The sequence below is a fragment of the Myotis daubentonii genome, chromosome 6 (genome assembly GCF_963259705.1).
Source record: "Myotis daubentonii chromosome 6, mMyoDau2.1, whole genome shotgun sequence".
Lineage (NCBI taxonomy): Eukaryota > Metazoa > Chordata > Mammalia > Chiroptera > Vespertilionidae > Myotis > Myotis daubentonii.
Genome location: NC_081845.1, coordinates 97,317,748 through 97,344,634, shown reverse-complemented (window position 1 = coordinate 97,344,634; position 26,887 = coordinate 97,317,748). Strand labels below are relative to the sequence as shown.

General features: G+C 56.0%; 3 protein-coding genes across 3 annotated transcripts; 1 reads left to right on the top strand and 2 right to left on the bottom strand.

Moving 5' to 3' along the window:
• The first annotated feature begins 120 nt into the window (after positions 1–120).
• Positions 121–3,250, top strand: LY6G5B (lymphocyte antigen 6 family member G5B). The gene is made up of 3 exons (XM_059702419.1): positions 121–872; positions 957–1,085; positions 1,353–3,250. The coding sequence occupies exons 1-3, from the start codon at positions 749–751 to the stop codon at positions 1,751–1,753; spliced, it is 654 nt and encodes a 217-aa protein (XP_059558402.1). The 5' UTR covers positions 121–748; the 3' UTR covers positions 1,754–3,250.
• A 544-nt stretch (positions 3,251–3,794) lies between these two features.
• On the bottom strand, positions 3,795–11,743 carry LY6G5C (lymphocyte antigen 6 family member G5C). The gene is made up of 4 exons (XM_059702428.1): positions 11,000–11,743; positions 7,399–8,244; positions 5,492–5,659; positions 3,795–4,255 (listed from the first exon to the last, which is right to left on the bottom strand). Exons 2-4 carry the CDS (start codon positions 7,526–7,528, stop codon positions 4,101–4,103), a joined length of 453 nt encoding a protein of 150 aa, XP_059558411.1. The 5' UTR covers positions 7,529–8,244; positions 11,000–11,743; the 3' UTR covers positions 3,795–4,100.
• Positions 11,744–11,875: 132 nt separating this feature from the next.
• ABHD16A (abhydrolase domain containing 16A, phospholipase) lies at positions 11,876–25,473 on the bottom strand. The gene is made up of 20 exons (XM_059702380.1): positions 25,269–25,473; positions 23,783–23,839; positions 22,998–23,064; positions 22,693–22,779; positions 20,777–20,862; positions 19,092–19,165; positions 18,598–18,720; positions 16,809–16,923; positions 16,616–16,717; positions 15,690–15,753; positions 15,255–15,304; positions 14,859–14,982; positions 14,367–14,471; positions 14,111–14,174; positions 13,132–13,188; positions 12,944–13,006; positions 12,724–12,800; positions 12,548–12,646; positions 12,402–12,448; positions 11,876–12,210 (listed from the first exon to the last, which is right to left on the bottom strand). Exons 1-20 carry the CDS (start codon positions 25,398–25,400, stop codon positions 12,127–12,129), a joined length of 1,677 nt encoding a protein of 558 aa, XP_059558363.1. The 5' UTR covers positions 25,401–25,473; the 3' UTR covers positions 11,876–12,126.
• Between the last annotated feature and the right edge of the window lie 1,414 nt (positions 25,474–26,887).

Below are 26,887 nucleotides of genomic sequence, written 5' to 3'. Positions count from 1 at the left end.
TGGTCGCTGGTGCTTGGGGTTAGGGAAGGGAGGGTAGTGTGCTGGATGCCAGGGGCCCTCATGGCCCGGCCCACCCTCCCCCCGTTGAAAACTGGCACGGATATGTGCCCGGTGGATTAGTGTTTTAGCAGAGCAGAATCCTAGGACTGGATGTGGGGGTGTGCAAAGTCCCAAAGAAAAGACCCAGAGAAAGGTCAGACTTCAAAGACTAGAGAAATGTTTGCTTTGGTCGGGAGGACACCTATGGCTGTTTACACAGTAAGGGTCATAACACTATGAGTTTTGGTTTTACAGGGAAAGTGGTTCGGAAATAAGGGGCGGAGAGAAGCGGAAAATGGCCCAGAATTGCTGCCGGTGTGGTTCTGTGCCCCCCACTGGGGAAGCTGAGACATGCTCATCTCAAAAGGACAGGGAGGCCGAGTTCCTGGCCAGAGTTCCGGCACAGTGGGGACTGGCTCTGATGTGAGGGAGGGCGGCATGTGGAGCTGGACAGAAGCTAATTCATGGACCCTGAGGGGCAGGAATAGGTGTTTGGGAAGCACACTGGATACAGGCCCAGGTCCTGCCCGTCTCGGCCACTGCGCCCACATTCAGAGAGCAGGCCTCGTGGGTGAGGACACACTGTTCCTCCTGCCAAGTTAATCACTTCCTCACCCAGCCCAGGTCCTGCCCCAGGCAGGAATATAGCTCTGCCCACGGCAGCTCCTGCCCAGACTCAAAACCCCCCTGCAGCTCAGGACCCAGGAGCATGGTCCTGGGAAGGTGGAGTTGCAGGGCACCCCTCAGGCACTGCCCCTCTCCCCAGAATGCCATCATGAAGGCACATATGCTTGTAGGTGTGCTGGTCGTGGTAGGCTTCGCAGTGGGAAAAGGTGAGTGGGGCCCAGGGGCAGGAAGGGAGGGGGTGGGGCAGGGACCCTGGAGTGAGCTCTGCCCCATCCCTCTGTCTTCCTCAGTTCCTGTTCCTGAACTCCGGACCTGCCACCTCTGCCTCTTAGAAGACCCTGCTGCAGGATGCATTTCCGGCTCAGAGAAATGCACCATCAGTAGCTCATCCCCATGCATGGTGATCACCATCTATTACGGTGAGTTCAAGACTCAGGAAGGGGCTGCTGGTGAGACGGCCCATTGCTTGGTCTCATAGATGAGGGCTTCTTGGGGCACAAGAAGGAGAGAGGAGGATCCCGGAAGGTGGGGTCAGGAGTTTGGGGTGGGGGGGTAACAAAACTAAATTTCTGAAGCTGTCTGGGGTGGAAGTTGGGTCTGGTAAGAGACGGGGAGAGTTCTTGGTAGGGCTGCCAAGTTTGGAGACTACGGGAGGCAACGGCTTATGAGCTGTTCCCTTCCTCCAGGTACCAGGGTTCGCTTCCTCATCCGAGGCTGTGGACAGTACAATTCTTACCGCTGCCAAGAAAAACGCAACACCTACTTCTCAGAGTACTGGTACCATGCCCAGTGCTGCCAGTACGATTACTGCAACTCGTGGTCCAGCCCTCAGCTCCAGAGCTCCCAGCCTGAGCCCCCTGGTGCGGCCCTGAGCCTGCCTCTGTCCAAGTCCCAGATCCAATGGTTCTACCAGGCCCTGAACCTCTCACTGCCCCTCCCCAGCTCCCATGATGGGAAGGAGCCCAAAGGCCTGGACCCCCTGGCTGCCCTGCCCTTGAACCTGGGCTTGTCTGTTGCCGACCTGCGCCACATATACTTGTTCCTCAACAATTCAGGGCTTTTGGTTCTTCCCTGGGTAGGGCCCTGACCACTTACACTTCTTGAATTGCAGTCTGTTCAGCGTCTCTCCCAACACCCAACCCCCTGCTTTGGCCTCTCAGAACTCAGCTTCTCTGCTCTGCTCTTTCAGACCTTCCCTTTGTCCTCGTGTCTACATGGCTCTGGTTCCATTCCCTCCTCAGAAATCCGTCATGCCCAGTGCTCCTTCCTCCTGGAGAATAATCTCAAGTGCAGATCTGCTAGGCTGGCCTGGGAAGGCAGCAGCTCCCTTGTCCTTTTCCCACCTGAGTGTGCCGTCACCCCATCTTCCTCGTCCCCTCTGGTCTGGTCACCTGCCACCTCCATTTAGTTCTGGCTGCCTCCCGTCCTGTGCCTGTCTCAGACGCAGGCCAGACTGGATTTGTAGCGAGGGGGATGAGGGTTGAGCTGTGCAGATTCCTGGTTGGGCACCCTGTTGTCCCTGCCTCACTGTCCACCACCCCACTCCCACCCGGGTCTCCTGCTGCCTTTCTCAGCTCTTGTTCTGGTCGCTGGCCTCCTCAGCCTCACTCCATGTCACTGAGTCCTGATACCCACTTCCATAGGTGCCCAAGGGAGGGGAGAGGGTCTGTCCTGCTCTTCTCCGTGTCCCCCGATTTCCCTCCACAATAAACAGACAGGGTTAAGTCTGAGTCACATTGTTTATGGGGTTAGGCTCAGGTGTGGGCAGGTGTAGACAGGTGAAAAAGTTAATTGGGTGTGGGGTTCAAATGGTTGCAGAGCTCTGCCCACTCCACCTGGTTTTGTGGCTTCTGGCCTGCCCCAAAGGCCCACATCCATCCCACCCTCTGCTCAGCAAGAGATCAAAGCTTGAGGATTATGATGCCTCCCGGCCTTAAACGTACCCTACAAAACCTAGGAAGTTCAGTCCAGGTGATGTCAGATTTTTCCCCCTGAAAGAGGAGGAAAAACTTCAGGAAAACTCAGGAGCAAACCTAAGGGCCCAAGTCTGCACCTCAGTCACCTAGTGCTGAGGGACCTGTTTCCTGCCTGTCTTCTTTTAATTTTGTATGTGTGTTTTTTTTCCAATTGATTTCTTTAGAGAAACACTGATGGTTTTAACTGCCTCCTGCATGCCCTCTACTGGGGATTGAGCCAGAAACCAGAATGTGACCTGGTGCATGGGGTGACACCCAACCAACTGCACCACCGGCCGTATCTGCCTGTCCATTCTTTTTAGGTTCCTGGTATTCAGGACCCCTTAGCTGGGGGCCTTTTATTTTATTTTTGAAAATGGCAAATATCCTGAAAGCAATAATTAATAGTCGTAACTCCCTTTTCCTTACATTCAACAAACTACACACGCCTGCTCTGTGCCAGGCCCAGTGTTAAGCACCAAGACTCAGAAGGTACAGCCAGGTCTGCCCTTCCAAATCTCAACCCAATGCTGGGGTGGTAAATCCATTTCTGAGAAGTGCAGCCTCGTGGCCGGGAGCCTGATCTCGGCTCCTCCGGGTGGGTAAGCTGGTCTCTCAGGTCTATGGCGAGTGCATGTGCACGTACACACACAGCTTGCTGGGCCCACTAGTCCCCATACTTGATTTCGGTATAGGACAGAAAGGCCCAAACTGGAAGACAGCCTCAGAGGCTGAGGACCCCAAGGTCCGAAACAAGCGTAGAGCCATGGTCCTGAGGGAGCGGCGCCTGGGACAAAGCCCCGGGCTCCACGAGGCCCAGCAGCTCTCACCCTTCTCCCTGGACCTGCCTTGCACAGCCCACGCCCACCAACACCTCCCCGCAGGCCTCCCTGCAGTTCCCACATGGCTCTGGGCTGACAGCACTAACAGGCGTGCCCACTGCCCTTTTGGCTGGCACTGTATCTCCTTCCAATTCCTCTTCACCCGTTTGTGCTTAGAGCTGAATCAGACACCAAGACAGGCGAGAGCAGAGCTCAGAAGAGCTGGGAGCCCCTTACCTGTCCCCCAATGGGGCTGCCAGGCAGGACCCCCCCACAGCCTCCACCACCACCGGAAGAGAGACCATACAGATTGTACACCAATTTATTCTGCAGGAACACCTCACGAGAGAAGGCCAGAGCAGAGCAAAGGCTGCCTAGAGGTGGGAGAAGAGGCGAGGGAAGCTGTCAGACTGTGAGGACTTACAGGGAAAACTCCAGAGATGTCTGGAGAGGGAGCTTGGGCAGGGGCAGAGTGTGAAGGGGGTGCTGAGGGGCGGCAAGCAAGAGGCAACTAAGGCTGGGTCAGGTAACCTGGGGGACGTGGGACGACTGCTGGGTGGGCTAGAAGTTGTCCTGGCTGCGCCCAGGTGGGAACCAGGAAGCTGGCTGGACACCGGCAACATTTTACTGCAAAGGTCTCTGCAGACGTCCTATGGGATTAGAGCGCTCGGCTCTGTGGGCTATTGCAGAAGTCCTGGAAACAGCACCGAGAGAACATCCAGAAGCCAAACACGGGGGAAGTGCGGGTGTGTGAGCAGTCACTCATCTGCTCCTTGCGGCAACAGTCGCTCACCATGATGTCCGGCCCACTGCCTGCAACAGCAACACGTCCCGTCCCGGCAGAGCCCAGACCCGCTTCTCCCTCCCTCCACGTGGACCTACACTGCCCCACACCCTCCCCTGCACCCCAAACGCAGAGACCCCTGGAACTGGGCAGGGCAGGGAGTGCCAAGGAAAAGGAGTCTTATTATTATTAACTCCGTTCTGCCGCCCCGGTATTAGAGGGTGAAAAGTCCCTGCCTGAGAGAGTTGAAGAGCGGAAGTCACCACGGTCCTACAAGTCCCACGGCGGATGACAGGTGGGCCTGACGCCCAGGCCCAGGCGAGGAGCGCTGTGCGCGGGCGGGTGGGGCACAGATGCTGTTTACAAACCGCTAGGGAAACGTTATGTCCCCATAACTGTTAAATTTAAAAAGCAAGTGCAGAACAGTGTCTACAGGGCTATGTACTGTTTGCGGGAGAAGGAGGTAAAGGTAGAGTACACGTATATAGGGTGGGTTGCCCAAAAAGATCACAGAAAGGGGGATCCAGACAAAAGAGTGGTTTCTGTTTTCGTGCGTGGGAGCCGGGGACAGCGCTGGACCACGTGTGTGCAGCTATCTGGGAAGGGTGCGAGGCGCTGTGAACACAGGCAGCTCCGTGCCGTGGTGGTTGAGTGCCATCTCTGGAGCCACCACAGGTTGTGGCTCAGCCCTTGGAGACGGCAGGTGTGGGCCTTTCCCGGCCTCCTTCCTCAGCTGTGGAACACCTCGGAGGGCTGTAAGTGCCTAGCACAGTGCTTGGCCCGGAGGCCGTGTTGGGGTTTGTTAACTAAGAAGGTGAGCGGCCAGGCAGAAGACCCAGCATGAAGAACACAGGGATGGACAATTTGGGGCAAGTGGAAAGTTGAGGGGAGGTGTCCAGAGGGCAATTTGATGGACAGTGTGGCCACCGCTCAGACTCTGTAATGCGGCTGTGCGGACGCCAGGGAAGCAGGTAAGTTCCTCTGGGAGAGTGAAGTGGGAAGATAGCCAAAGAACATGAACCCTTAAGGGTGAAGGAGAAGGAGGCAAGACTCGGTGAAGGAGACTGGAAGAGGTAGCGGCCATCTCAAGGCTGGCGCCTGCGGAGGGTGGGACACTCAGCTGTGGGCTGAGAAGGGCAGGCGGTGGCGGTGGAGACAGGGACTGGCTCTGAAGGAGAGAGTCGGTGCTGGGCAGTGTCGGAGAGGTGGGGCTAGGAAATGTAGGGACTCAGTTCTGGGCCCCAGACACACAGAAGGCAGCTTACTGTTCTTGATGAAGAGAGTCATACAGCTGCTGCCAGGAGAGGCCAGGCAGATGTCAGATCCCAGCAGGCACCCCAGCTCCTTGGTCTCCAAGAGGCACCGATAGCAGCGCAGGTATTTGGGGAACTCAGCTGGATAAGGGGGCTCTCGATTGACAGGTTCAGTTTTACCTAGAACACAGACAAGCTCTGACCCCATGCCTCTGCCTGCCTATTTCCCAGGTCAACCCCACTGTTTCCCTCCCCCATCTCAGAAAACCATAAAATCACCAATTCTTTAAAACCATCCGGCCCAGCCAGTGTGGGTCAATGGTTGAGATTCGACCCATGAACCAGGAGGTTTGATTCCAGTCAAGAGCACATGCCTGGGTTGCAGGCTCGATCCCCAGTGTGGAGCGTGCAGGAGGCAGCAGATCAATGATTCTCTTTCATCATTGATGTTTCAACCTCTCTGACCCTCTCCCTTCCTCTTTGAAATCAATTAAAAACAAACAAACCCAGAAGTAAAAGCAAGAATACAGCATCACAGGATATGAAGAATCTCTGCTTTGTGCAGATAAGAGATTTCAAGCAGCCCAGGCCCACATTCTTTGTTCAGTGGTCCTATCACAGGACAGACTCATTTCTCATTTTTTTTTAATATTAAGAACACACTTTTAAAAAATTTTTTATTGATTTCAGAGAGGGAGAGCGAGAGAGAGAGAGAGATAGAAACATCAATGATGAGAAAGAATCATTAACCGGCTGCCTCCTGCACGCCCCCAACTGGAGACCGAGCCCACAACCTGGACATGTGCCCCTGACCCGAACTGAACCTGGGACCCTTTGTTCCACAGTCCAATGCTCTATCCACTGATCCAAACCAGCTGGGGCAGGACAGACTCATACTAAACTTTGTCCACCGAAGCCCTCCCAACCACATGCATATATAGTTATCCCCTGGTATCCACACGGGACTGGTTCCAAATTGATACAAAAATCTGCTCAAGTCCCTTATATCAAAATAGAGGCCCCATGCAACCGCGGCAGCTGCCTCAGCCCTCACAGCCCTGGCTTGGTCCAGAAGGTCGTCTGGAAGGATGTCCGGAAGGTTGTTTGGCTGTCTAGTCTAATTAGCATATTACGCTTTTATTATTATAGATGATGTAGTATTTGCATCTAACCTATACACATCCTCCCAAATACGTTAAATCATGTATAGATTACTTGTAATACCTAATACAATGTAAATACTATATACTAGTATATAGATGTTATACTATATTCTTTAAGGAATAAAGACAGAAAAATGTCTGTACGTGTTCAGTACAGACACAACCATCATAGGCCTGACTACATAGCACGCATCAGCAACAATATCATTTAAAAAATATTTTTCATCCTCGGTTGAACCCAGGGATGCGGAACGCGCACATATGGAGGACAGGCTGTACACTATCTCCCTCTTCCTCTGGCCCCTGGCCAAGACCACAGGTTAATGAGTCCCCAGTCCCGGCAGAGCACTTGGTGCGAGACAGATGCTGACAAATGTTTTGAATCCTGTTTCTATGGCGATGGTGCTTTGCAGCCAAGTGAGGAGGCTCTCAGGCTGTTCCAGCCTCTTTCTACCCTGTGGATCTGGTGCTGTCATCTAGCTTGCTCCCCAAACCCTCCCTATTCTGTGTTGTCCTGAGATGTTAATGGGTTCCCTTCAGTAACTCCATTCAGGTCATTGCTGTTGAGTGAGACAACCCTGGGGTGTCACTAGACATCTCCCTCAGAGTGGCCATCAGTGCATTAACAGTGCCCAGGCATTGTCCCAGCAAGCCCACTCACCCCATCTTTCCTCCTGCCTGGGCAGATGTCCCCAACACCTGGTATCTGTGGGTTCCTCTACCCAGCAGGCCTTCGGATCCCTGCGAGCCACTTACCAAACACCAAGCTCATCACGACCAGCACTGTTAAGAGGACCGTGTACAGAGCTTGGGGGGTGCTGTGGGGGCCCAGGGGCCCCAGGGGCCCCAGACTCCGGCTGTGTGCAGGGCCTGCCGTCAAATGCATGACTGCCCACCAGCCTCCAGCACGCGCTTATATTGGTGGAAGAGATGTTGGCCAAGAAGAAGGAGAGGGGCAACACCCATTTGGGGTGGAAATTAGAGCCAAAACATCCAGAAGGACAGAGTGTTCTCGCCCACGGCCACTCTGGAACCTAACATCCTGGCTTGGGAACAGCAGCCGCAACAGGGGAATGAGACGGGAACATTCTTTATTTTAATATATATATTTCAGAGAGGAAGGGAGGGGGAGAGCAAGATAAAAACATCAATGAGAGAGAATCGTGGATCAGCTGCCTCAACCCGGCATGCGCCCTGACTGGGATCCAACCATGAGCCCACCAGCTGGGCGCACCATGTTCTAATTTTCAGTCTAGTAGTCATAGTAGTTGCTTCCTGGTTATCTCTGCAAACATTCCTTTGGGAAAGTAGGCTGCTTCGGCGCAGTGCAAAGGTTATTCTGCCCGGTTTTAACATCCGGAAGGTTTGAGGCATAAGACTGACACACAGGCAGTTCCTCTGGGACGGCAGCTCCGGCTCCGTGGCTATTTACCCGGCCTTCTTAATGGGGGAGACAAGTCAACAAGCAACGATGGGCGGTGGAAGCCCCGGCAAAGGGGTTTCAGCAGAGGAATAACAGGACGGGCTTCGCTTTATGAGACTCTGAGGCGGGAACGGTTAGGCAGCTGTTCCCGAGCCCAGTCACTAGATGGGGGCCTGGTCCTGCAGAAGAGAAGGGGGGAAGCCAGAAAGTGAGTGGAGCTGAGAGTGCTCATTTAAATGTTTGTTTTAGTTACAGTTCACTGCAGAAAAAATCGTTATTGTTGAAAGTATTACTTATGCCCCCCTTCTCCCCATCAGCCCCCTCCGCCCACCCCGGCCCCAGGCCTCGCCATCTAATGGTCCGTGTCCGTGGGCCACGCATAGACGCACACAAGGTCTTTGGTTGGTTACCTCCCTCCCACCCCCCGCGCCTTCCCTCCGAGATTCCCACGCTGCCCCGTGCTTCCACGCCTCTGATCCACTCCGTTCGTGAATCGATCGGCGAGTTCAGAAGGAAGCCGACAGTTAGAGTCAGGCTGAGTGGGCGGGGAGGGGAGCGGGTAGACCGCACCGCGGTGACTTGGTGCCCTTTTCCAAGATGAGAAGGCGCAGGGCCCGCGGGTCCCGGAAGCCCACCCTTCCCCACGCCCGCTCCTGCCTGCCCCGCCGCGCTGGGCTGCGGGCCAGCGGCCTCATCTCCGGTGCCCACGGGCTCCGTGCGCTCCTCTCCGCGCCTGGCTGCCCCGCCGCGCCCCGGGAAGAACCTGGGGAGGCGCCGGCCCGCCGTGGCGGGACCACGCGGTCCCTAGACTAGCGGTGGGTCGCGCAGGGTCGGTGGGCGACGGGAAGTCCTCGGCGCCAGGTTCCGGCGGGAGGTCTGGGCGGGCACAGCAGGAGGCTCCCGCTTTGGCCCCAGATCAACCCAGAGCCCCGGGTTGGGCGCTGATGGAGGGTGAGGAGGCGCACGGGGGCGCGCTGGCGGCGGACGAGAGAGGAACGGAGGGGGCCGCCGCCGCGCGCCCCCAGAGCCGGGATGAACGAAATGACGGCTGCGTTAACACTGCACCCTTTAGTCGCCCCGGGGTGCCAGCGGAGGGCCTGGCACCCACATAAACGCCTGCTGGATGGGTGAGAGGGACGGACGAAAAGAATCAGCAGCGGGCCCCCTCGAAGCGGACAGGGCGAAGGGGAGGCGGGAGGGACCATCACGGCGTCTCCGACCCTCGGCGAGGAGCCCGCGCCCGCACCCGCACCCGCAGGCTCAGGCCCGGGCTCCGGCGGCCCCGCCCTGCGGTCCGGGAGGCCTGGCGCGGAGCCCCGGGGCCGTGGGCCCTGCGGTCACAGGCGGGAGGGCGCGGGCGGGGTGTGGGGCGGGCCCGGCCTTCTCCGGACCCGGCGTGACCTCTCGCCCTCACTCCCGCCCTCGTCCCTGTCCCTCCCAGCACCGGGGATGCTGAGGCAGACGGAAGCGGTCGGGCCTGAGGACAAAGTTTCGGGGATGGGGCAGGGCCACCGCTGCTCCTCGGCCCCCGCGGGGTGAGGAGGAAACGGAGAGGGACCTTTAACCCGAATGTAAACAATGCCTGGGTTCCCGAGGGAGCGGGACGGCTTGTTGATGGATGGACGGACGGACCGGTGGGTGGGTGGATGGATGGATGGATGGACGGGCCGGTGGGTGGGTGGATGGATGGATGGACGGACCGGTGGGTGGGTGGATGGATGGATGGACGGACCGGTGGGTGGGTGGATGGATGGATGGATGGATGGATGGATGGATGGACGGACCGGTGGGCGGGTGAATGGATGGATGGATGGATGGATGGACGGACCGGTGGGTGGATGGATGGATGGATGGATGGATGGACGGACCGGTGGGTGGGTGGATGGATGGATGGATGGATGGATCGGTGGATGGATAAGGGAGTGGGCTGTCCCCCACGCCTGGGCCCCCCTCCCTCTCACTGTACAGTTGTGAGGGAAATACATGCTCCTCTCAGGGGCCTGGAGTGAACCTCAACCCAAACCCGCAGTCAGCGGAGTCCAGCACCACCCACTGCCAGCCGCGCGGGGTGGAGCCTGGGCCAATGGACAGGGTAGGATAAGGGCTGGCCCAGCCTAAGACCCACTTCTTCTTCCCAGGTTTCCCACTCAGAAGCTACCTCTCCTTTCTCCCAGCCTCCAGCCTCTCTCCCAGTTTACCCAACTACTCGGACACCTAGGTGTCAGGCCTGGCCTGGTGCCCAGCATAGCAACGTCTAGAGCCCCAGCAGGTACCGGGTCGCATCTCAGCTGGTCTTGCCTGAGACTGCTGGAAACCTGCTACATAGGGTGAGGGAGCTGGCTGCACCGGGGGTGGGGTGAGTGGGGATGGCACTGAAAACAAACGGCTGCTGGAGCCTTATTATGTGGCGAGTAATTGGCAGTAATTAGAGGAGGAAGACTGAGGCCCATGGGTGGGGTGGTCCAGATTCAAATGTTAAGCGACCCCTCCCCCACCCCCCTCCCCCCCTTGAGGTGCCCAGGGCTCCTCGTGGCATTCAGGGTTCTCTGTAGTGCAGGGAAAGGGGAGGGGAGGGGGCGGTAGGGCAGGTCAGTAGAGCTCTTAGTGGCCAAGGCCAGGAAGGGGAGTCCTTTTTCTCCAGGGTGTGGGAGGTGGGGCTGGGTGCCCCTATTTGCATTTAAGGAGGTTCCTTTAGCTGAACAAAAACTTGGATTCCAGGGGATTAACTTCTGGTGGATCTGGGAGGGCCAGGTTCAGAACCAGGCTCTGGTCCCAGGTCCCACGGCTTCCTGCTCGCACTCCCCACCCCGTTTGGCCCTGGGACAGACGGAGGAAAGGGTGCCACTCTCAGCTCTCCCATATTTGCTAAAGGTGGAATATTTTGGAGCTGTGGCCGCCTCCCCTCTTTTAACCCCAAATATCAGGCGCAGTCACCTAAGTCTCAGATGACGCCTCCAGGAGGCGCAGAGTGCCACGCTGCTGAGCTGGCGGGAGCAGACCCCTCTGCCCCGGGCTTCATGCACGCGGCTGGAGACACTGCAATTAGCAAGAGGCTGTAGTGGACATGAGAACACTGTCACCCACGTATCTTGTTCAAACAGTGCGCCCAGGGTGGTCTAGGGGTGTCTCATCTGGGAAAGGGGGCTGATAGGGACTCGTTCTGTTCCATGAGGTCCAAAGACTGGGAGTAGGAGAGAAGCTACAGGGAACGGATTTCCTCAGGTTCGACCTAAGAATGTTCTAACAGCTGCTCAAAAAGTGTGGTTCTGGGAGGACATGAGTCCTGGGCACCCAGCCCCTGGCAGGCCCTGTGTTTGTTAACTTGCAGAGGATGTGAAGAGAGAGGCATGAGGGCATGGTGAGGAGGGGGTGCAGGATTTGCCGCATTAAGACGGGGGAGCAGACTGTTCCTCACTCCCCATGGAAGTAGCAAGAACTGAGCAAGGAAAACGGGATACTGATGGTGAAATCATGCCAGTTGGACCTGGAAATTGGTAGACGAGCTGAGTAGGTAAAATCAGGCACTGGAGAGCACTTCTTGTAAACAACAAAGCTTGTGAGTTGAAGCAATAGGCCACCTGGGCTCCTGGGGTGGGTGTAGGCAGGGGGGACTGTCAGGGCAGGGGCTGCAGTGGTGAGAACTGTAGGCACGCCAGGGAAGGGTGAGGCTTGGGGGCCCGTTGCCTGAGGAGCAGCTGAGGTGGAGAGGGTTGAACTGGCTGGATGGGCTGGAAGTTCCCAAAGCCCGGCCCTCAAGGCTTCAGCACCTTGTCCCTGGGTACCTGGGCAGTCACACAGTTAGCCAGCCAGTAGAAAAAATACCTTTTTATTAATTATTAGGAAAAATCCATTCATTTAAAGCAGGTGTGCCAGGAGGTTAGGTACTGCAGGATGGATGAAGGACCCATGCAAGAGGAACAGTGAAAAGGGGGCGGACTCCACGCTCCACAAACTAAACAGCAACATGAACACAGAATCACAAATACGAGGGCCCGTCGTCAGGTCTCCTCCCGCCCAGTCCTTCCGCATGAGGCCCAGTGCTGACTTTAGAGGGCTGGTCCCTAGAGGTGCCAGGGCATCTGGAAGTGCTGGACCGGGAGCGGGGTGCAATGTGTGGCTTCGAAGTTGTGCAGATGTTTCTGGGCCTAAGGGAAGAGGCGGGACAAGTGGGGTGCACAGCACTGCAGTGAGTGGCAGCCACCAGACATCTCCCCACCCTCCACCTCCAAACCCACTACCCACTCTATAAAAGCTGCCCCTTCCAACTGTCCCCAAGCCCCACATATGCCCCTGGCCACTCAGGCACCCCCATCTTGCTTCCCTCTCCTTAGCTCACCAGAAACAAAGCCAGCTGCTGCCTTTCACGTGCACTCATGTCCTCCCCTGCAGAGAGGAGGTGCTCAAACATGGCCCACGCATCTGGGCATTTATCCCCTTCCCGGGCTCTTCCCAACCCCCTCTCCTGCCCCAGGACCGCCTTACCCACACTCCAGGGGAAGTCTGGCCCGTGTTCCGCCTGGTAGGAGCGGAGGACAGACAGACACCAGTCTTCCTCTACCTCCCATCGGCTGTAAACCGAGGCTGCCCAGGGAGAGACATGAGGCCGGTCAGCACCTGGCTTTGCCAGCCCCACCCAGGGCCTCCCCAGGCCGTCTCACCTTCCTCCAGCGGCGAGGAGGCCTCCAGCCACTGCCTCACCACTCGAAGACCCTCTTCGGCCATCACGTGGGGGTACCTGCAGGGGCGGTGCCAGGTGGGAGTTAGGCCACTCGCTCACTCCTCCCTGAGCCTTCCTCCCTCCTCCTGGTGCTGGTGCACACACGTGTACACACATGTGCACACATGGACAGGCACATACACACACACCCTGGCTCTCACCGATGCTGCAGGAGCTTCAGCAGGAGGTCGTTGCCTCGGTTGGACATGATGTCCTCAGGAACCCTGGAGGTGAGAGCGTACACTGGAGGGGAGGGAGGGTTTGGATACCTGGGTTTCTAGTGGGCAGAGGTGAGCAGGGCAACTGTCTGGCTCTCTGGGACCTGGAGGTAGAGGTTCCCAGGACTCACGTGGTGGTGATGATCTCATCCTTGGTTCTTCGGATCAGCAGCACAGGGCCCTGGTACCTGCAGGGGACAGAGCAGTGGGCGGGAGAGCTAAGGGAGGCAGGTGGCAGCTGGCCACTTCATCCTATACTGGCTGTGTTCCTAGCCCCTGCTCAGCAGGGCCCATGGGCTAGCCCAGCCATGGGCAAACTATGGCCCGCAGGCCGGATCCGGCCCGTTTGAAATGAATAAAACTAAAAAAAAAAGACCTTACCCTTTTATGTAATGATGTTTACTTTGAATTTATATTAGTTCACACAAACACTCCATCCATGCTTTTGTTCCGGCCCTCCGGTCCAGTTTAAGAACCCATTGTGGCCCTCGAGTCAAAGTTTGCCCACCCCTGGGCTAGACCCTCACCCAGGGATGAGTCAGAATATTTAAGGGCCTGCGTCGACCTATGAACCAGGCCTTGGTTCACTTCCCATCAGGGCACATGCCCAGGTGGTGGGGCGTGCAGGAGGCAGCTGATCGATGATTCTCTCTCACCATTGATGTTTCTATGTCTCCCTCTCCCTTCCTGTCTGAAATCAATTTTTTTTAAAATATATTTTATTGATTTTTTACAGAGAGGAAGGGAGAGAGATAGAGAGTTAGAAGCATCGATGAGAGAGAAACATCGATCAGCTGCCTCCTGCACATCTCCCACTGGGGGTGTGCCCGCAACCCAGGTACATGCCCTTGACCGGAATCGAACCTGGGACCTTTCAGTCCGCAGGCCAACGCTCTATCCACTGAGCCAAACCGGTTTCGGCCTGAAATCAATTTAAAAAAGAAGAAGAAGGTGGAGGGTCCCAGGGACCTGGGTTAGGCCATCTAGGGTGGGGGCAGGGTCACTCAAAGGATTTGGGGCGGTGGTCACTTGCCAAGTTGCACTTTAGTACTAACTTCAGCGGTTGCACCCCAGCAGAGCTGTGAGGGGGCTCAGGGGGGCAGGTGTTACCTGCACAGCTGCTCCGCGTTGTTTAGATTGAGGTGCTGCCTCACGGTCCTGGTCACCAGGCCCCCTAGAGTGGGACGAAAGTGAAGGGAGAGCAGAGACAAAGCCCTTGCCCAACACAAAGATCTTCGCTATTCATGGGGGAGTCTGCTTCTCAGCAACGGGCCACCCACTCCCCGCCGTGGAAACGCGAACCATCGCCAGCTCACAGCGCCAGGGCAGCCCACCCCCTGCAAGGCAGGCCTGCGGCTGTACTCACTGCAGCTGTCTGGCATGACTTTTAAGGCCAAGGGCACCAGGTCATCAAAGGAGGCATCCAGGATCACGGCACTAATGTCTGGGTAGGACATGGCTGCCCACGTGGCTGGTACCAGGACCGGGAAGAAGGGCAAGGACTGAGGGACTCCCGCCCACCACCCCACCCTCCCTACTAGGTTAGCCCCAGGGCTCTCCTGGCCCTCATGTTACTCGTGGGCACTGCCTGGAGGATGGAGCGAGACGATAACAGTGCACTGGAGACAACCCACAGGAAGCTTCACCTCCCTGATCTTCCCAGCCCAGGCCCCAGGTCTACTTGTGAACACTGGGTGTCAGTGTGGAAGGAATGTGAAGTGTATGTGCACAGGATACCTGCCTCCAGACCAGCCCGAGACCCTCTCCTTCCTTAAGCCTCCACCCCACTCCGGGCCACTCCCCTTGGGGGAGGGGGAGCTGAATGAGCGTGCAGTGTGGGGAGGAGGGAGGCTGGTACCAGTGAAGCCCCCGATGGACCAGGCATAGAGGATGATGTCCTGGGGCTGGAAGCCCAGGCGGTGGACAGCAAACTGGACCACCACGTCCATGGCGTTGGCCTCATTCTGTGGGAACGGCACCCCCTGCAGGAGGAAGGGCAAAGCAGGAGTGCGTCAGCACCACCGGCCAGCCGGCCACACCCTCCCAGAGTGGACCCTCCCTGCAGCTACTCTGCAACAGAGGAATAAAAGGGGGGGCTCTCCCCAGAAACCAGCGTGGACAGAGATCCACCCTCTGTCCACTGCCTTCCCTCCTGCAACCCCCATGAGGGGCTCCCCATGCCTGCAGCTCCCTGCCCTTGGCACCCAGGTCACAGGTGAGTGGGAGCCTCACAGAAATATGCAGAGGGTCTCACCGTACTCCCGGCAAAGCCTGGATGGTTCCAGCCCAGGACTGAATACCCAGCTGCAACACAAGGTGGGGAGGGGCTGGGGCCTCTGGCCTGCACCCCAGCTCCCCGCCCACCCCAGCAGTAGGGCGCCAGAGCGCTAACCACGCCCACCAGGGGCAAATAACACTGAGCCTTCCTAGGATGGGGAGACAACACCCACCAAAGGTTCCGAGGGGGCAGAGGGAGATGTGTGATCGTGAGGAGGGATAAAGGTGAGGGACACAGCCCAGGGCAGGGACGTATGGTGCGCAAAGCAAATGGGGGGAGGACTTTCCCCACAGTGAAGGTTTCAGACTTTACCCACAGAAAGTGGACAGGCCAGGGGAGATCACGTCCATGTGGGAAGATGGGGATGTTCCATTCCAAGGGGCAGACAAGAGGGCCGAGCCCTGGGCCTACCTTCCAGAGGTGTGGAGACGCAGCCCACCTCGTAGAAGCCCGCATTCCCCTCGCAGCAGATCACCTGCGGAAGGAGGCAGGAAGGAGGCTGGGAAAGGGCCAAGGGGCTGAGGAGCCCATGTGGCAGGGAGGGCAGCTGCAGGAGCTTCGCAGGGAAGAGGGAGGCGCATTCCTGTTCTCTCCACGGGGAACAGAAACAACGGTTTCACAAGGTGCCGGAGCTGAGAGGCCAGGAGCAAACATCCAGGAAGAACGTTCTAGCTGCCCCGCTCAGCTGCCCCTCACAGCGCCCATCTGTGCTTGGAGACACAGGCGGGCCTCTCGGGGATGGGAGTTGGGGTTTTTCATTTCCAGGTTTGGGGCCTATTTTTTCTGTCTTTTGTGTAGAATGGCAATGGCTATTCCTCTCCCTCTCTGAGCTCAAGTCTACACCCCCACACACTAATTCCAAGGTGCCCCAGGCCAAAGCCTCGACGATGGGGTTTCCGTGGGCTCCTGCCGCGGGCAGAGCTGGGACGGGAGCTGCTCCCCGCCTGCTGGCGCGGTGCTGTTTCCAGGGCTGCTCCATGGAGCAGGGCTCTGGAGCCTGGTGCACATGCCGGCGCTCCCACCAGCGAACTGTGACCCGGAAGCTCTCTGTGCCACCTGTAGGGGCCAATATAAACGACCTCCTCCCGGGGTTGTGGGGACTGAGTACAGGTGTTGCACGTGGTAAGTGCTTTCTTCTCGGGGACAATTACAATGACGACTTTTGGTCTTTGAATGTCAGCTCCACTTCATCGATTTCCTGTGGTGGGCTTCCTGCACTAGCAGGTCTTTAGGTGGAGCTGGGGGTGGGGTACCCACAGGTGCGCTTCCTGAGACCCCCAGAACCTCACTGCCCTCCCCACACTCTAGCTCGGGCCCCTACCCCTGCTCCCTCTCACCAGCTTCTGTCCCTGGGGCTCAGCTGTCCCCCGCCGGTCCACGAACATGGTGTCAATCTCGTTGCCATCACAGGCCAGCAGCTTTGCCCGGCGCCCATCACACTGAGTGAGATGCAAGGCCAAGTTAAGGGCAGGGGGCCACCTCCTTCAGGGGAGAGAGCTGTGGGGGGAGGGGCAGGGGCAGGGGGCTCACCTCTTCCACCAGCCGGGCCTGGCCCTGCAGGAGCACAGGCATGAGGGCCTTCTGGAGCAGGTACACGGAGCCGGGGTACAGCATCCGGCGCCCCAGGGTGTGGGCCACCAGGTAGCTGTGGGAGCATGGAGTTAAGGGGGCCCAGGCCTATCCCAGACCGAACACAAACAGCTTCATTGGCCTCTTTCGGGACTTAATGAATATATATGTACAAGGCTGGTGTTTTTCAAACTTTTTTTACTGCAACCTTTGTAAGATACACATTTTATATTGTAGCCCAGTATATACAATTCTGAAAGTTTTATAATACATAATACTTTATATATGTGATAAGTAAAAGCAAAGTTTACAAAGATGAATCTGTTCATGTATAAATGCAACTTAATAAAAGTCCCAAAATAAATAATACTTGGAAAAAAAATGACGGTGATTCACTAAATTAATTTCAAGAGTCACCAATGGGTCTAGATGGGTAGTTTGAAAGACACCAAATAGACTGCAACTCCTTCGGGGCAGGGACCTGGCTGTTTTGCTCACTTTAAAAAAAATTATTATTATTTATTGATTTCAGAGGGGAAGGGGGAGGGAGACAGAGATAGAAACATCAATGATGAGAGAGAATCATTGATTGGCTGCCTTCTACTGAGGATCGAGACCGCAATCCAGGCATGTGCCCTTGACAGGAATCGAACCTGGGACCCTTCAGTCCACAGGCCAACAGTCTATCCACTGAGCCAAACCGGCGAGGGCTGTTTTGCTCACTTTGATATGCCTGATATCTGCCCGTCGGAGGTGCCAGAGCCTGGCCCACAGTAGGGCGTAATAAACTTTTACTGAACAAATGTGCTAAGCTAGACATGTAAGATGTAGTAGGTGCTGCTGCTGACAAGGACAATTAACCACTTCCAGTTCATCCCCGAGTAGGGTTTGTCCCCGAACAACACTGCATGACCGCTTCCAGCATCCCCCTGAGAACCCCAACTTTGCTGGCCCCTCTGACAGTCAGCACTGTCAGCACCAGCCACCCTCCCTGGCCTGGAACGTGCCTTCTGGCTACCACCAGGAGCTCCACTGTTACTCCAGCATCATCAGTGCCCACGGCTACCATTTCCTTGGGCTCTACCTCATGCTCTCAAGTCCCCCGCAGGCTCGATGCCCTTCACAAACGCTATACTACGTGCTGTCACCAACCTGCGCACGGTGCACAAACTAGCTTGCTCAGGTGGACTACCAGGAGCCAGGACACAGCCAGGGCTCTGTGTCCCCTCCCCACCTCCCTCTAGGCCTCATCAAAAGAGCTTTCGTGGCCCTGGCCAATGTTGCTCAGTGGTTAGAGCGTTGGTCCATGCACCCAAGAATCACAGGTTTAATTGCTGGTTAAGGGCACGTACATGGGTTGCAGTTCAATCCCCGGCCCCAGTTGGTAGGTGTGTGTGTGTGTGGGAGGCAAAATTTGATGTCTCTCTCTCTCCACTTCCACCCACCCACCCTCTCTAAAAATCAATGAAAAAAATATCCTCGGGTGAGGATTAACCAAAAACACCCAAAAAGAGCTTTCGTGTCAGACAGAACAGTGTTACTCCCCCAGCTCTCCCTCACCGCCAGGAGCCCTTTCCTTCACACGTGCACATGGATAAACATGACTTTGCCACAAATAGTGTGAAGCACGCAGCGGATGACAGCTGTCTTACAATGGAGCACCCAGTTCCAGAGCCCTGCCCCCCCACTCTTTTCCCCCACCCCCTCCACCCTCCCACCCTGCGGGCCTCTCCTCCCTGCTGCTTCCCACCTGGTGATCTGACAAGGCAGCTTCTTGGCGCGGTTGAGGAGGGTGTCTGCTGTCCCCCGGTGCAGGGGCTCTGGGCGGAGCAGGGCCACACCCCGGCGGGAAGGGCCCCCTCGGGACTCCTTCCTGAGGAATGGAAAGATGAGGGGAGGGCGGCGTCAGGAGCAGCAAGCCGGGCGGGTGTCTGAGGTCCGAGGGATGGTGGGTCTAAGCCAGGGGTGGGCAAACTTTTTGACTCGAGGGCCACAATGGGTTCTTAAACTGGACCAGAGGGCCAGAACAAAAGCATGGATGGAGTGTTTGTGTGAACTAATATAAATTCATTACATAAAAGGGTAAGGTCTTTTTTTTGTTTGTTTTATTCATTTCAAACGGGCCGGATCTGGCCCGCGGGCCGTAGTTTGCCCACGGCTGGTCTAAGGAGAGGGTGCTGGAGGCAGGCCTTGGCCGCAGGGAGGGAGGGGCGAGCAGGGACGGAGGGAAGAGCTGCGGCTCACCGGCTGCTGGGCTCCTCCCAGTGGAAGTCCACTGGCCAGCTCCTGAAGTCAAAGTTGTAGCTGGCCAGCTGCCTCTGTGGGGTGGGGAGAGAAGGAGCTGGGCCTCCGAGGGGCTTGAGAAGCGGAGGGAGGCCCACCTCCCACCCTCGTCATCCTGGGGCCTGGCCTCAGGCAGCCTGGGAGGCGGCGCTGCCGATCCTCCTGGCTCAGACGCCGGACAATCCAGCGAGGGTGTCCTGTCGGGAACCAGCCCGCCGTCTGCCCGCTTCCAGCTGCGCTTCACCAACACCCAAGGCCGCTGGGCCCCAGGAGGGCGGCCGCAGGTGCGGGTGTTTCTGAGGGAGGGGCGCTGTGGCCAGTCCTGCTCCCTTCCCCACCTGGGTCCTGCGCCTCTGCTGTCTGGAGGCTCAGAAATCCCCAGTGGATCGGACTGGCTGCCCCAAGCTTGGGTGAGAGGGGAGGAGGGAAGTCATGTCCAGAGTGGCCCCTCCGAGAGGGGAGAGGGCGCCTCCTGAAGGAAGCCCTCTGCCTGCCCCCTCAGGGCCACCTCCCTCCCCTCCCACGGCGGGCGGGCCACTGCTGTTTGGGGAGCGGGAGTGTGTCCCTCCCCGCCCCAGATCCCAGCACTCTACTTTATGTTGAGAGTTGTTTCTTATTTTCTGTCAGAGAAATTTTTGACATCTTCAAAAGTAACTTGAGTCAGAGAGAGCAACAGAAATTTTGTACAAAAATATAAAGAGCAGCCCTAGCCGGTTGGGCTCAGTGGATAGAGCGTTGGCCTGCAGACTCAAGGGTCCCAGGTTCAATTCCAGTCAAGGGCATGTACTTTGGTTGCGGGCACATTCCCAGTGGGAGATGTGCAAGAGGCAGCTGATCGATGTTTCTAACTCTCTATCCCTCTCTACCTCTCTGTAAAAAATCAATAAAATATATTTAAAAATATATATATAAAGAGCAAAACAAAACAAAATGAAGAAAAGCACAGTCCAGGCAGGCTTTGCTCAGACTGGACTCGAATTCAGACCCAGCCACTCCTCAGCTCGGGCTCGGCCAGGGTCACCGTTCTCTGCCTGTTGCCTCCGATGGGTGAGTGAGGGTGGTGAGGCCCCTCACGTGGTGCTTGTGAGGATTAGAAAGCGCACATGCCAGTCACATGACTGCAGGGCACGGCAAATTGTGGTATGCAGCAATGGCTGTGCCACGGCCTTTGGCCCCAGAAAGCCCTGTAGCAGGAAAGAGCTTCACAGGGTCCTGCGCCCTTCTCAAGGGTAATCACACTCCAGCCTGGCTGGCGGGCACCGCTCCCGGACCCTGTGCCCTGGCTTCCCCTCCTGGCGCCACGCTGTGCCCGGGCACAAGAGTGGACATCCCTGTCCATCTTGTCCCATCCCCAAACAAAACTAGCACGGAGGTCAATGCACGCAGCAATAAAACATATACTGACCTGAACTCTGGGACAGAAACCCCGCCAATGTTTCTACATCTAGGCAATTCTTGCAGGTGGTGGGGGGAGGGGAGGGCAGGAGACTGTTCTGGCAGAATACTCCATTAGAAGGGGAGGAAGGAAAAGTTCATGGCGGACAGTTTACGTGCAGAAAGGAGAAGTGACAGGTCCCTGGGCAGCGGGCACACCCTCCCCCTGGCAGAAGCGGCACCTGCTTGGCACCCGCCCTGGACTCTCTCACCTTGTTCTCCGCAGACTGGTTCCTATGTGTGGCCTCCAGGATGGTGATGAACTGCCGGTACTGGGGGTTGGTCCAGCGGCCGACGCCTGGTGGAGGGAAGCAAGATGAGCAGGTTTCAGGAAGAGAACAGGAGACGGGCAAGCAGAAGGCCCCGGAGGAGAAATGAGAGGAAAGGGTCCCAGATCTGGAGAAACGGAGGGCGAGCCGATCCCCCTGCACAGCCAGCACTGGCCGCAGCACGTCCCCCTCGGCCCTCAGTTTGTTTCTTCCCAGACTGCTGACCGCCCACCGAGTGCGCATTCTCCCAGCCTGAAGAGGCCACGCTCACACGGGGGTTCCTCTCCCGCTGCCGTCCCTCGCCAACGCCTGCCGCTCGCTTTCTGCACAGCCTCGCTCCCTGCCATCTGCCTCACGGCTCCTGCCCCATAATTACCTCCTCACTGGGCCCGAGTCCCCTTCCTCCAGCCTCTAGCCCCTCACCTGGGTCTCAGCACTCTCCCTGGCCCTGCTCCATTCTTGCCTCCTTCCAATTCCTGGACCGCTCCTCCCTGGTTGCCATGCTACCTCCCTCTCTGAACCAAGAGCCATTCTCAATGCTGAGTTCCCTCTGCTCTTCACCAGGCCCCGCAGTGATCACATCCGCGCTCCCTTCACTGTCAAGGAGCCTCAAAACCTGACACCTGTCCTTCCAATGAACAGGTGCCAGGTGCCCGGCCTTGCTCTGACATGGGAAAGACAGTAGTAAATGAGATGCAAAGGCCCGGGCCTCAGAGAGCTGCCACTTTAGTTGGGGGCGGAGTGGGGCTGGAGAAAGACAAAAAACAGTCAAGAAAATTTCAGAGAAGGATAAGTGCTACAAAAAAAAGAAAACTAGAATGAACTAGAATGCGATGTGTCATCAGAGGTAGCACCCAGCAATGCTGAGAGCGAAGCAAGCTGCAGGACAGAAATGTCAGTGCAGCCCCGGCTGGGCACTGAGCTGGACAGAGCACCGTCACGACACACCCAGGCTGTAGGTTCGATCCCCGGTCAGGGCACATTCAAGAACCAACCAATGATGCAGAAATAAGTGGAACCTACAAATCAGTGTTTCTCTCCCCTTCCTCTCTCTAGTATCAATAAAAACATATTCTCAGTGAGGATAAAAAAATGCAGGAAAAAACCACACCCAACGACAGTGGTTACTTTGGGGAAAGAGGAGCACAGGACGGGGGGAAGAGGCCCAGGTTCTATTCCAGTCTAAGACACATGCCGGGATTGCCGGCTTAATCCCCAGTAGGGGGTGTGCAGCAGGCAGCCGATCAATGATTCTCTCTCATCATTGATGTTTCTATCTCTCTCTCCCTGTCCCTTCTGAAATCAATAAAAAAATTACATTAAAATATATATATATTTTTAAAAGATAACAATGAAAAACAAGATAACAATGCCCATGGTTTTCCACTTACATACACTTCCCTTTTGAACTTGACATAAATGGAATCATACTGCATAAACCATTTGGCAGTCAGCTTCTTCCCTTCAGCATTACATGTATTACCTCAGCTGCATTGCTGAGTGTAGCTGAGTCTGTTCATTTGCATTGCTTTAGTTTGTCGCTCTAGGACTATACTCCCTAATGCATCTACCCACCCTACTATTTGTGGCTGTGGAGTTGTTTTCAGTTTAGCATTATTACAAACATAGGTCTGAGTATATGTGGAGTCGTTGTAGGGTATATGCATCTTTTCTAGCTAATAGCAAACTTTTCTCATAATGATTTTTTCATATTTAGGACTCAAGCCCTTTAAGGAAAAGATCACACCTTGACCATTCTCAATTATTCTCCCTCAGGGCCCAACACAAACCTGCAGGAGCTGCTGAATAAACATTTACCAATGATGAGCGGATACCGACCAGGCTCTTTCTCCACCCACCTCGGAGGCAGGCCACACCTGCCAGCAGTAGCAGCAACGTCCCAGCATAGTGAGAGAACGGGACCACTTTGGACAGACTCAGGTAACCTGGGAGGGGAGAGAAACCATGTGAGACGCTTTCCCACCGCCCCGCAGATGCTCTTCCCAGTTCCCCCCAACCTCCAGCCCACACTCCCTCACTGGGACAGCCGAGAGAAGACGGGAGCGAAGCCATCCTTGCAGGTCCCCTTTCTTCTTTAGGGGGTCGGCTCATCTGCCAACCACCTGCCCGTTTCCTGTCCCACCACCTTTGAAACCACACTGACCTTTCCTGTATAAGTAGAAGAAGGCGAAGGGAGAGGAGTAATAAGAGATGGACCAGAAGACTGAAGCCTGCAGCAGAGAGACAGGGACAAGCAATCAATACACACACACACACACACACACACACACACACACACTCCCCTGCCGTTTCCAGGCCTAGGCTCTGAGCAAAGTGGATAACCTGAGGGATATTATGTGACGTACCTATCCTGTGCATGACATCATGCACACAGTAGGTGCTCAATATTTGTTGAAGGCAATGTGTCAGAGCATAACAGGCTGGTAAAAGTAAGTACAAGTTCTACTTTCTTCCTGTTATCACCTCTAGACATAATCCTTCACATCTAGAGGCCAGGCTTTCTTTCTACTCAAGTTAATCAAGTCTTTTCATCCATTCCTGCTCAGGACAGCCTGGTCCCCAAGAGATGCACGAACATCACCATAGGAACCCTGCCAGAGAGAACAGCTGTCCCTGCAGCCAAAGAGGTTAGTTGCCAGGAGGACAGGTCACTGGGGACTGCAGGGCTCAGCACCTGCAGATGGTTCCAAGAGTAAACACATTTTCCTCATAGCTCAGGCTGGCCCCAGAGAAAGTGGGCACAGTCAAAGGGAGTGCCAAGAAAGCATGCCCTTGATAGTGTGTCTGTGTGTGTTGGAGGGGTAAGCTACAAGCCTGGAGCAGGCCCCACCCCAGGGGCACTCCTCTCTGAGGCTGGGGAGGAGAAAGGTCAGGAGGGCCGTTGGGGCTGAAAAGAGGCAGTAGTCCCAGGCGCCAGGGTAGACGTACCAGTGCCAGGATGCTGTCGGCATGTTTCTCCAGGGCCCGGGGCTGATAGTACGTATCCTGCCAAAACAGATGCCCACGTTAAGGATCCTGCCCCCTGACAAGTTCTTCCCCTTCCCTTTTGGAAGCCCTAATGTGTGTCCTCTGGTTTTAGCCTCCAAAACTGTCCCTCCTAGGACACCCCTGGCTCCCAAAGACCCTCCCCAGCCATGCTCTGAACCTGATTCTGAGCCCCCCTCCGCCCCTACCCCGACCCCCTGACCATGAGAACAAACACAAGGGGCTGGACTTAGGAGCAAAAGTGAAAGCAGCATTGGACGATTTTGGCTTGGTTTTCGAAACCCAGTGGTTTTTTTTTTAAGTTTTTCTCTCTATATTTTATTTTATTTCTTTTACAGAGAGGAAGAGAGAGGGATAGAGAGTCAGAAACATCGATGAGAGAGAAACATCAATCAGCTGCCTCCTGCACACCTCCTACTGGGGATGTGCCGCAACCAAGGTACATGCCCTTGACCGGAATCGAGCCTGGGACCCTTCAGTCCGCAGGCTGACGCTCTATCCACTGAGCAAAACCGGTTAGAGCTTAACTTTTTCTTTTTTTAATTGATTTTAGAAATGAAGGAAGAGGGAGAGATAGAAACATCAATGATGAGGCAGAATCATCGATCGGTTGCCGCCTGCACGCCCCACACCGGGGATCCAGCCCGAAACCCCGGCAAGTGCCCTGACCGGGAATGGAACCATGACCTCCTGGCTCATAGGTCGCCGTTCAACCACCGAGCCCCGCCAGCCGGGCTCGAGACGCAGTTTCAAATGGGCTGTGGACGTGTGCCTATGGGGAGCGTGGGGTTAGGGAAGACAGGAACGGGCAGCATGACAACTTTAAGAGGGAAAGAAGGGCATCCGAAATACGTGGGCTGATCAACGAAAGGAAATGTGGCTGGCGTGGGCAGTTACAGGAGACCGGAAACATCATTTGAGATAAGAAGAACTTAGGGCACAGCCTACCGCCGTGCCCAGGTCCCTGCGCGCAATGCCCCCGGGTCTCCGGAGCAGGCTGCGGGAGGCGGAGCGCAGCCGGCAGGGCGCTTGTGGAACAAGTCCTGTGGACATGCAAAACGTACCACAGGGAGGAGAACACGGAGCCGGGAGGCACCCAGGGGCACTGAGGAAGAAGAAATCGACAGTTGGGGGCAGAGCCCGAGCCCGAGCCCGCGCGGCGTCTGCCCAGGACTTGGGAGTCCACCGGGCCAGCCGGGAACTCTCGGCCGAGCGGGGCCACGGGAGGAGAGGCAGGAGCGCAGGCACACGGCGACCCGGTGGCCAGTCCGCAGGCGCCACTTTAACCCGGAAGCACCACGCAGGCTGTGCGCACAACTGACTTGACAAGCGGGCTCCCCCGATTTCCGATAATGGGCGCTTCTGCGGGGCAAGGCCGCAAAGGGGCGCGGGCCGTACCATGTCTCCACGGGGGGAGGACGCGACTCACCCAGGAGCTGGGAGCGGGGGCAGTGACCGACGCTGGAGTCTCAGGGGCGCCGGACCGCGCCCTTTCAGAGTCCCTTTCGCGGTAGATTTTGTAGAGCCGGGGGCCGAGGACGCAGCTCAGCAGCTTCGCCATGGCCCCGGCTCGGGCCGCCGCTCGCCGGCTGCAGTTCCCCGCTAGCCCCGCCCCCCGGCCTCCGGGGCCTGCGTGCCCCTGACGTCAGCACGCACTGGCCCCGCCTCCAGCCCCTCGGGCGGCCTTCAGCCGGTAGGGGGATTCGGTGCCGGGACCTACGGGGGCGGCGATGGTCAGAAATTAGTCGGAGGAGCTTGGAACGCGGAGAGTTAGCAGGTGACCGGGCAGAGTTCAACCAGCGTTTTCACTGGAGCGACACTGGGCAGGATGTAGCATTAGGAACACTTGACAAAAACAAACAAAAAAAAGGTTAGGTGTCTAGGAATGCAAGATTTTATGAAGAAAAAACAAAGTTTTTGATAGAGGTAAACGATGGACAACTACACCATGACCATGGATAGGCAGAGTATGGTGAAGGTGTGTGAAAAAGAAAATGGTTGAATTATCTCTAATGTCGAGTGAAAAAAAAGGAAGCCACAGATTACATACAACATGCCAGCATGGTATAAAGTTCAAAAACACGTAAAATGTAATGAACAACTGAAAGATAAAGAGCAAATTTGGAAAAATGTTACACAGCATAATCTTTAGTTGAAATGGTAATATTCTGTTTCTTAATAGAACACAGGTTTTATTTTTCCTTGTACCTTACACCTACATAATATATATACCTGTTAGCTTTTTTTAAAATGTATTTTATTGATTTTTTTACAGAAAGAACGGGAGAGGGATAGAGTTAGAAACTATGAGGAGAGTGGGGTTAGGAAAGACAGGAACGGGCAGCATGACAACTTTAAGAGGGAAAGAAGGACATCCGAAATAAGTGGGCTGATCAACAAAAGGAAATGTGGCTGGCGTGGGCAGTTACAGGAGACCGGAAACATCATTTGAGATAAAAAGCCGGGAGAGGGATTTGGAGAGAGAAACATCGACCAGCTGCCTCCTGCACACCCCCCGCTGGGGATGTGCCCGCAACCAAGGTACATGTCCCTGAATGGAATCGAACCTGGGACCCTTCAGTCCACAGGCCGACGCTCTATCCACTGAGCCAAACCGGTCAGGCCTTAAATTATTTTTGCCTGTTTGTGTACTTTATGACTTCTTTTACTCTCGTTATGTTTGTGAGATTCAATCTGGTTGTATATCACGGTGGTTGGTGCATTCTCATTGCTATCGAATGGTCCATTGTCTAACGATGCCACAGTTTATTTAGCTATTATACAGTTGTACATTAGACATAGTCTTTGGTATGCATGGACTCTTAGGGTCACCAGAGGAGGAACTCACGAGGCCAAAGTGGTAAGGGATTGTAAATTTACTAGAGGCCCAGTGCGCAGATTTGTGCACTGGTGGGGTCCCTCAGCCTGGCCTGTGGGGATCAGTGGACCTCCGCACCGCTGCAGCCCAGCCTTACCCACCAGCTCATTGGGCTCTAGCCTGCTGGTCGCCTGGATCCCACACAGCATGAAGAAGTAGTGCCCGAAGCT

Excerpts from the sequence above, each read along its gene's own strand:
- LY6G5C (XM_059702428.1), bottom strand. The coding sequence starts at position 7,528 with ATGCATTTGACGGCAGGCCCTGCACACAGCCGGAGTCTGGGGCCCCTG. Across the intron at positions 5,660-7,398 it reads CGTGATGAGCTTGGTGTTTG|GTAAAACTGAACCTGTCAAT; the intron begins GTAAGTGGCTCG and ends TCTGTGTTCTAG. Across the intron at positions 4,256-5,491 it reads GACTCTCTTCATCAAGAACA|GCAGTGGGCCGGACATCATG; the intron begins GTAAGCTGCCTT and ends TTGCTGTTGCAG.
- ABHD16A (XM_059702380.1), bottom strand. The coding sequence starts at position 25,400 with ATGGCGAAGCTGCTGAGCTGCGTCCTCGGCCCCCGGCTCTACAAAATC. Across the intron at positions 15,754-16,615 it reads AGCCCCAGGGACAGAAGCTG|GTGATCTGCTGCGAGGGGAA; the intron begins GTGAGAGGGAGC and ends CTCCTTCCGCAG. Across the intron at positions 12,801-12,943 it reads CTGAAGCTCCTGCAGCATCG|GTACCCCCACGTGATGGCCG; the intron begins GTGAGAGCCAGG and ends CCGCCCCTGCAG.
- LY6G5B (XM_059702419.1), top strand. The coding sequence starts at position 749 with ATGGTCCTGGGAAGGTGGAGTTGCAGGGCACCCCTCAGGCACTGCCCC. Across the intron at positions 873-956 it reads AGGCTTCGCAGTGGGAAAAG|TTCCTGTTCCTGAACTCCGG; the intron begins GTGAGTGGGGCC and ends TGTCTTCCTCAG. Across the intron at positions 1,086-1,352 it reads GGTGATCACCATCTATTACG|GTACCAGGGTTCGCTTCCTC; the intron begins GTGAGTTCAAGA and ends CCCTTCCTCCAG.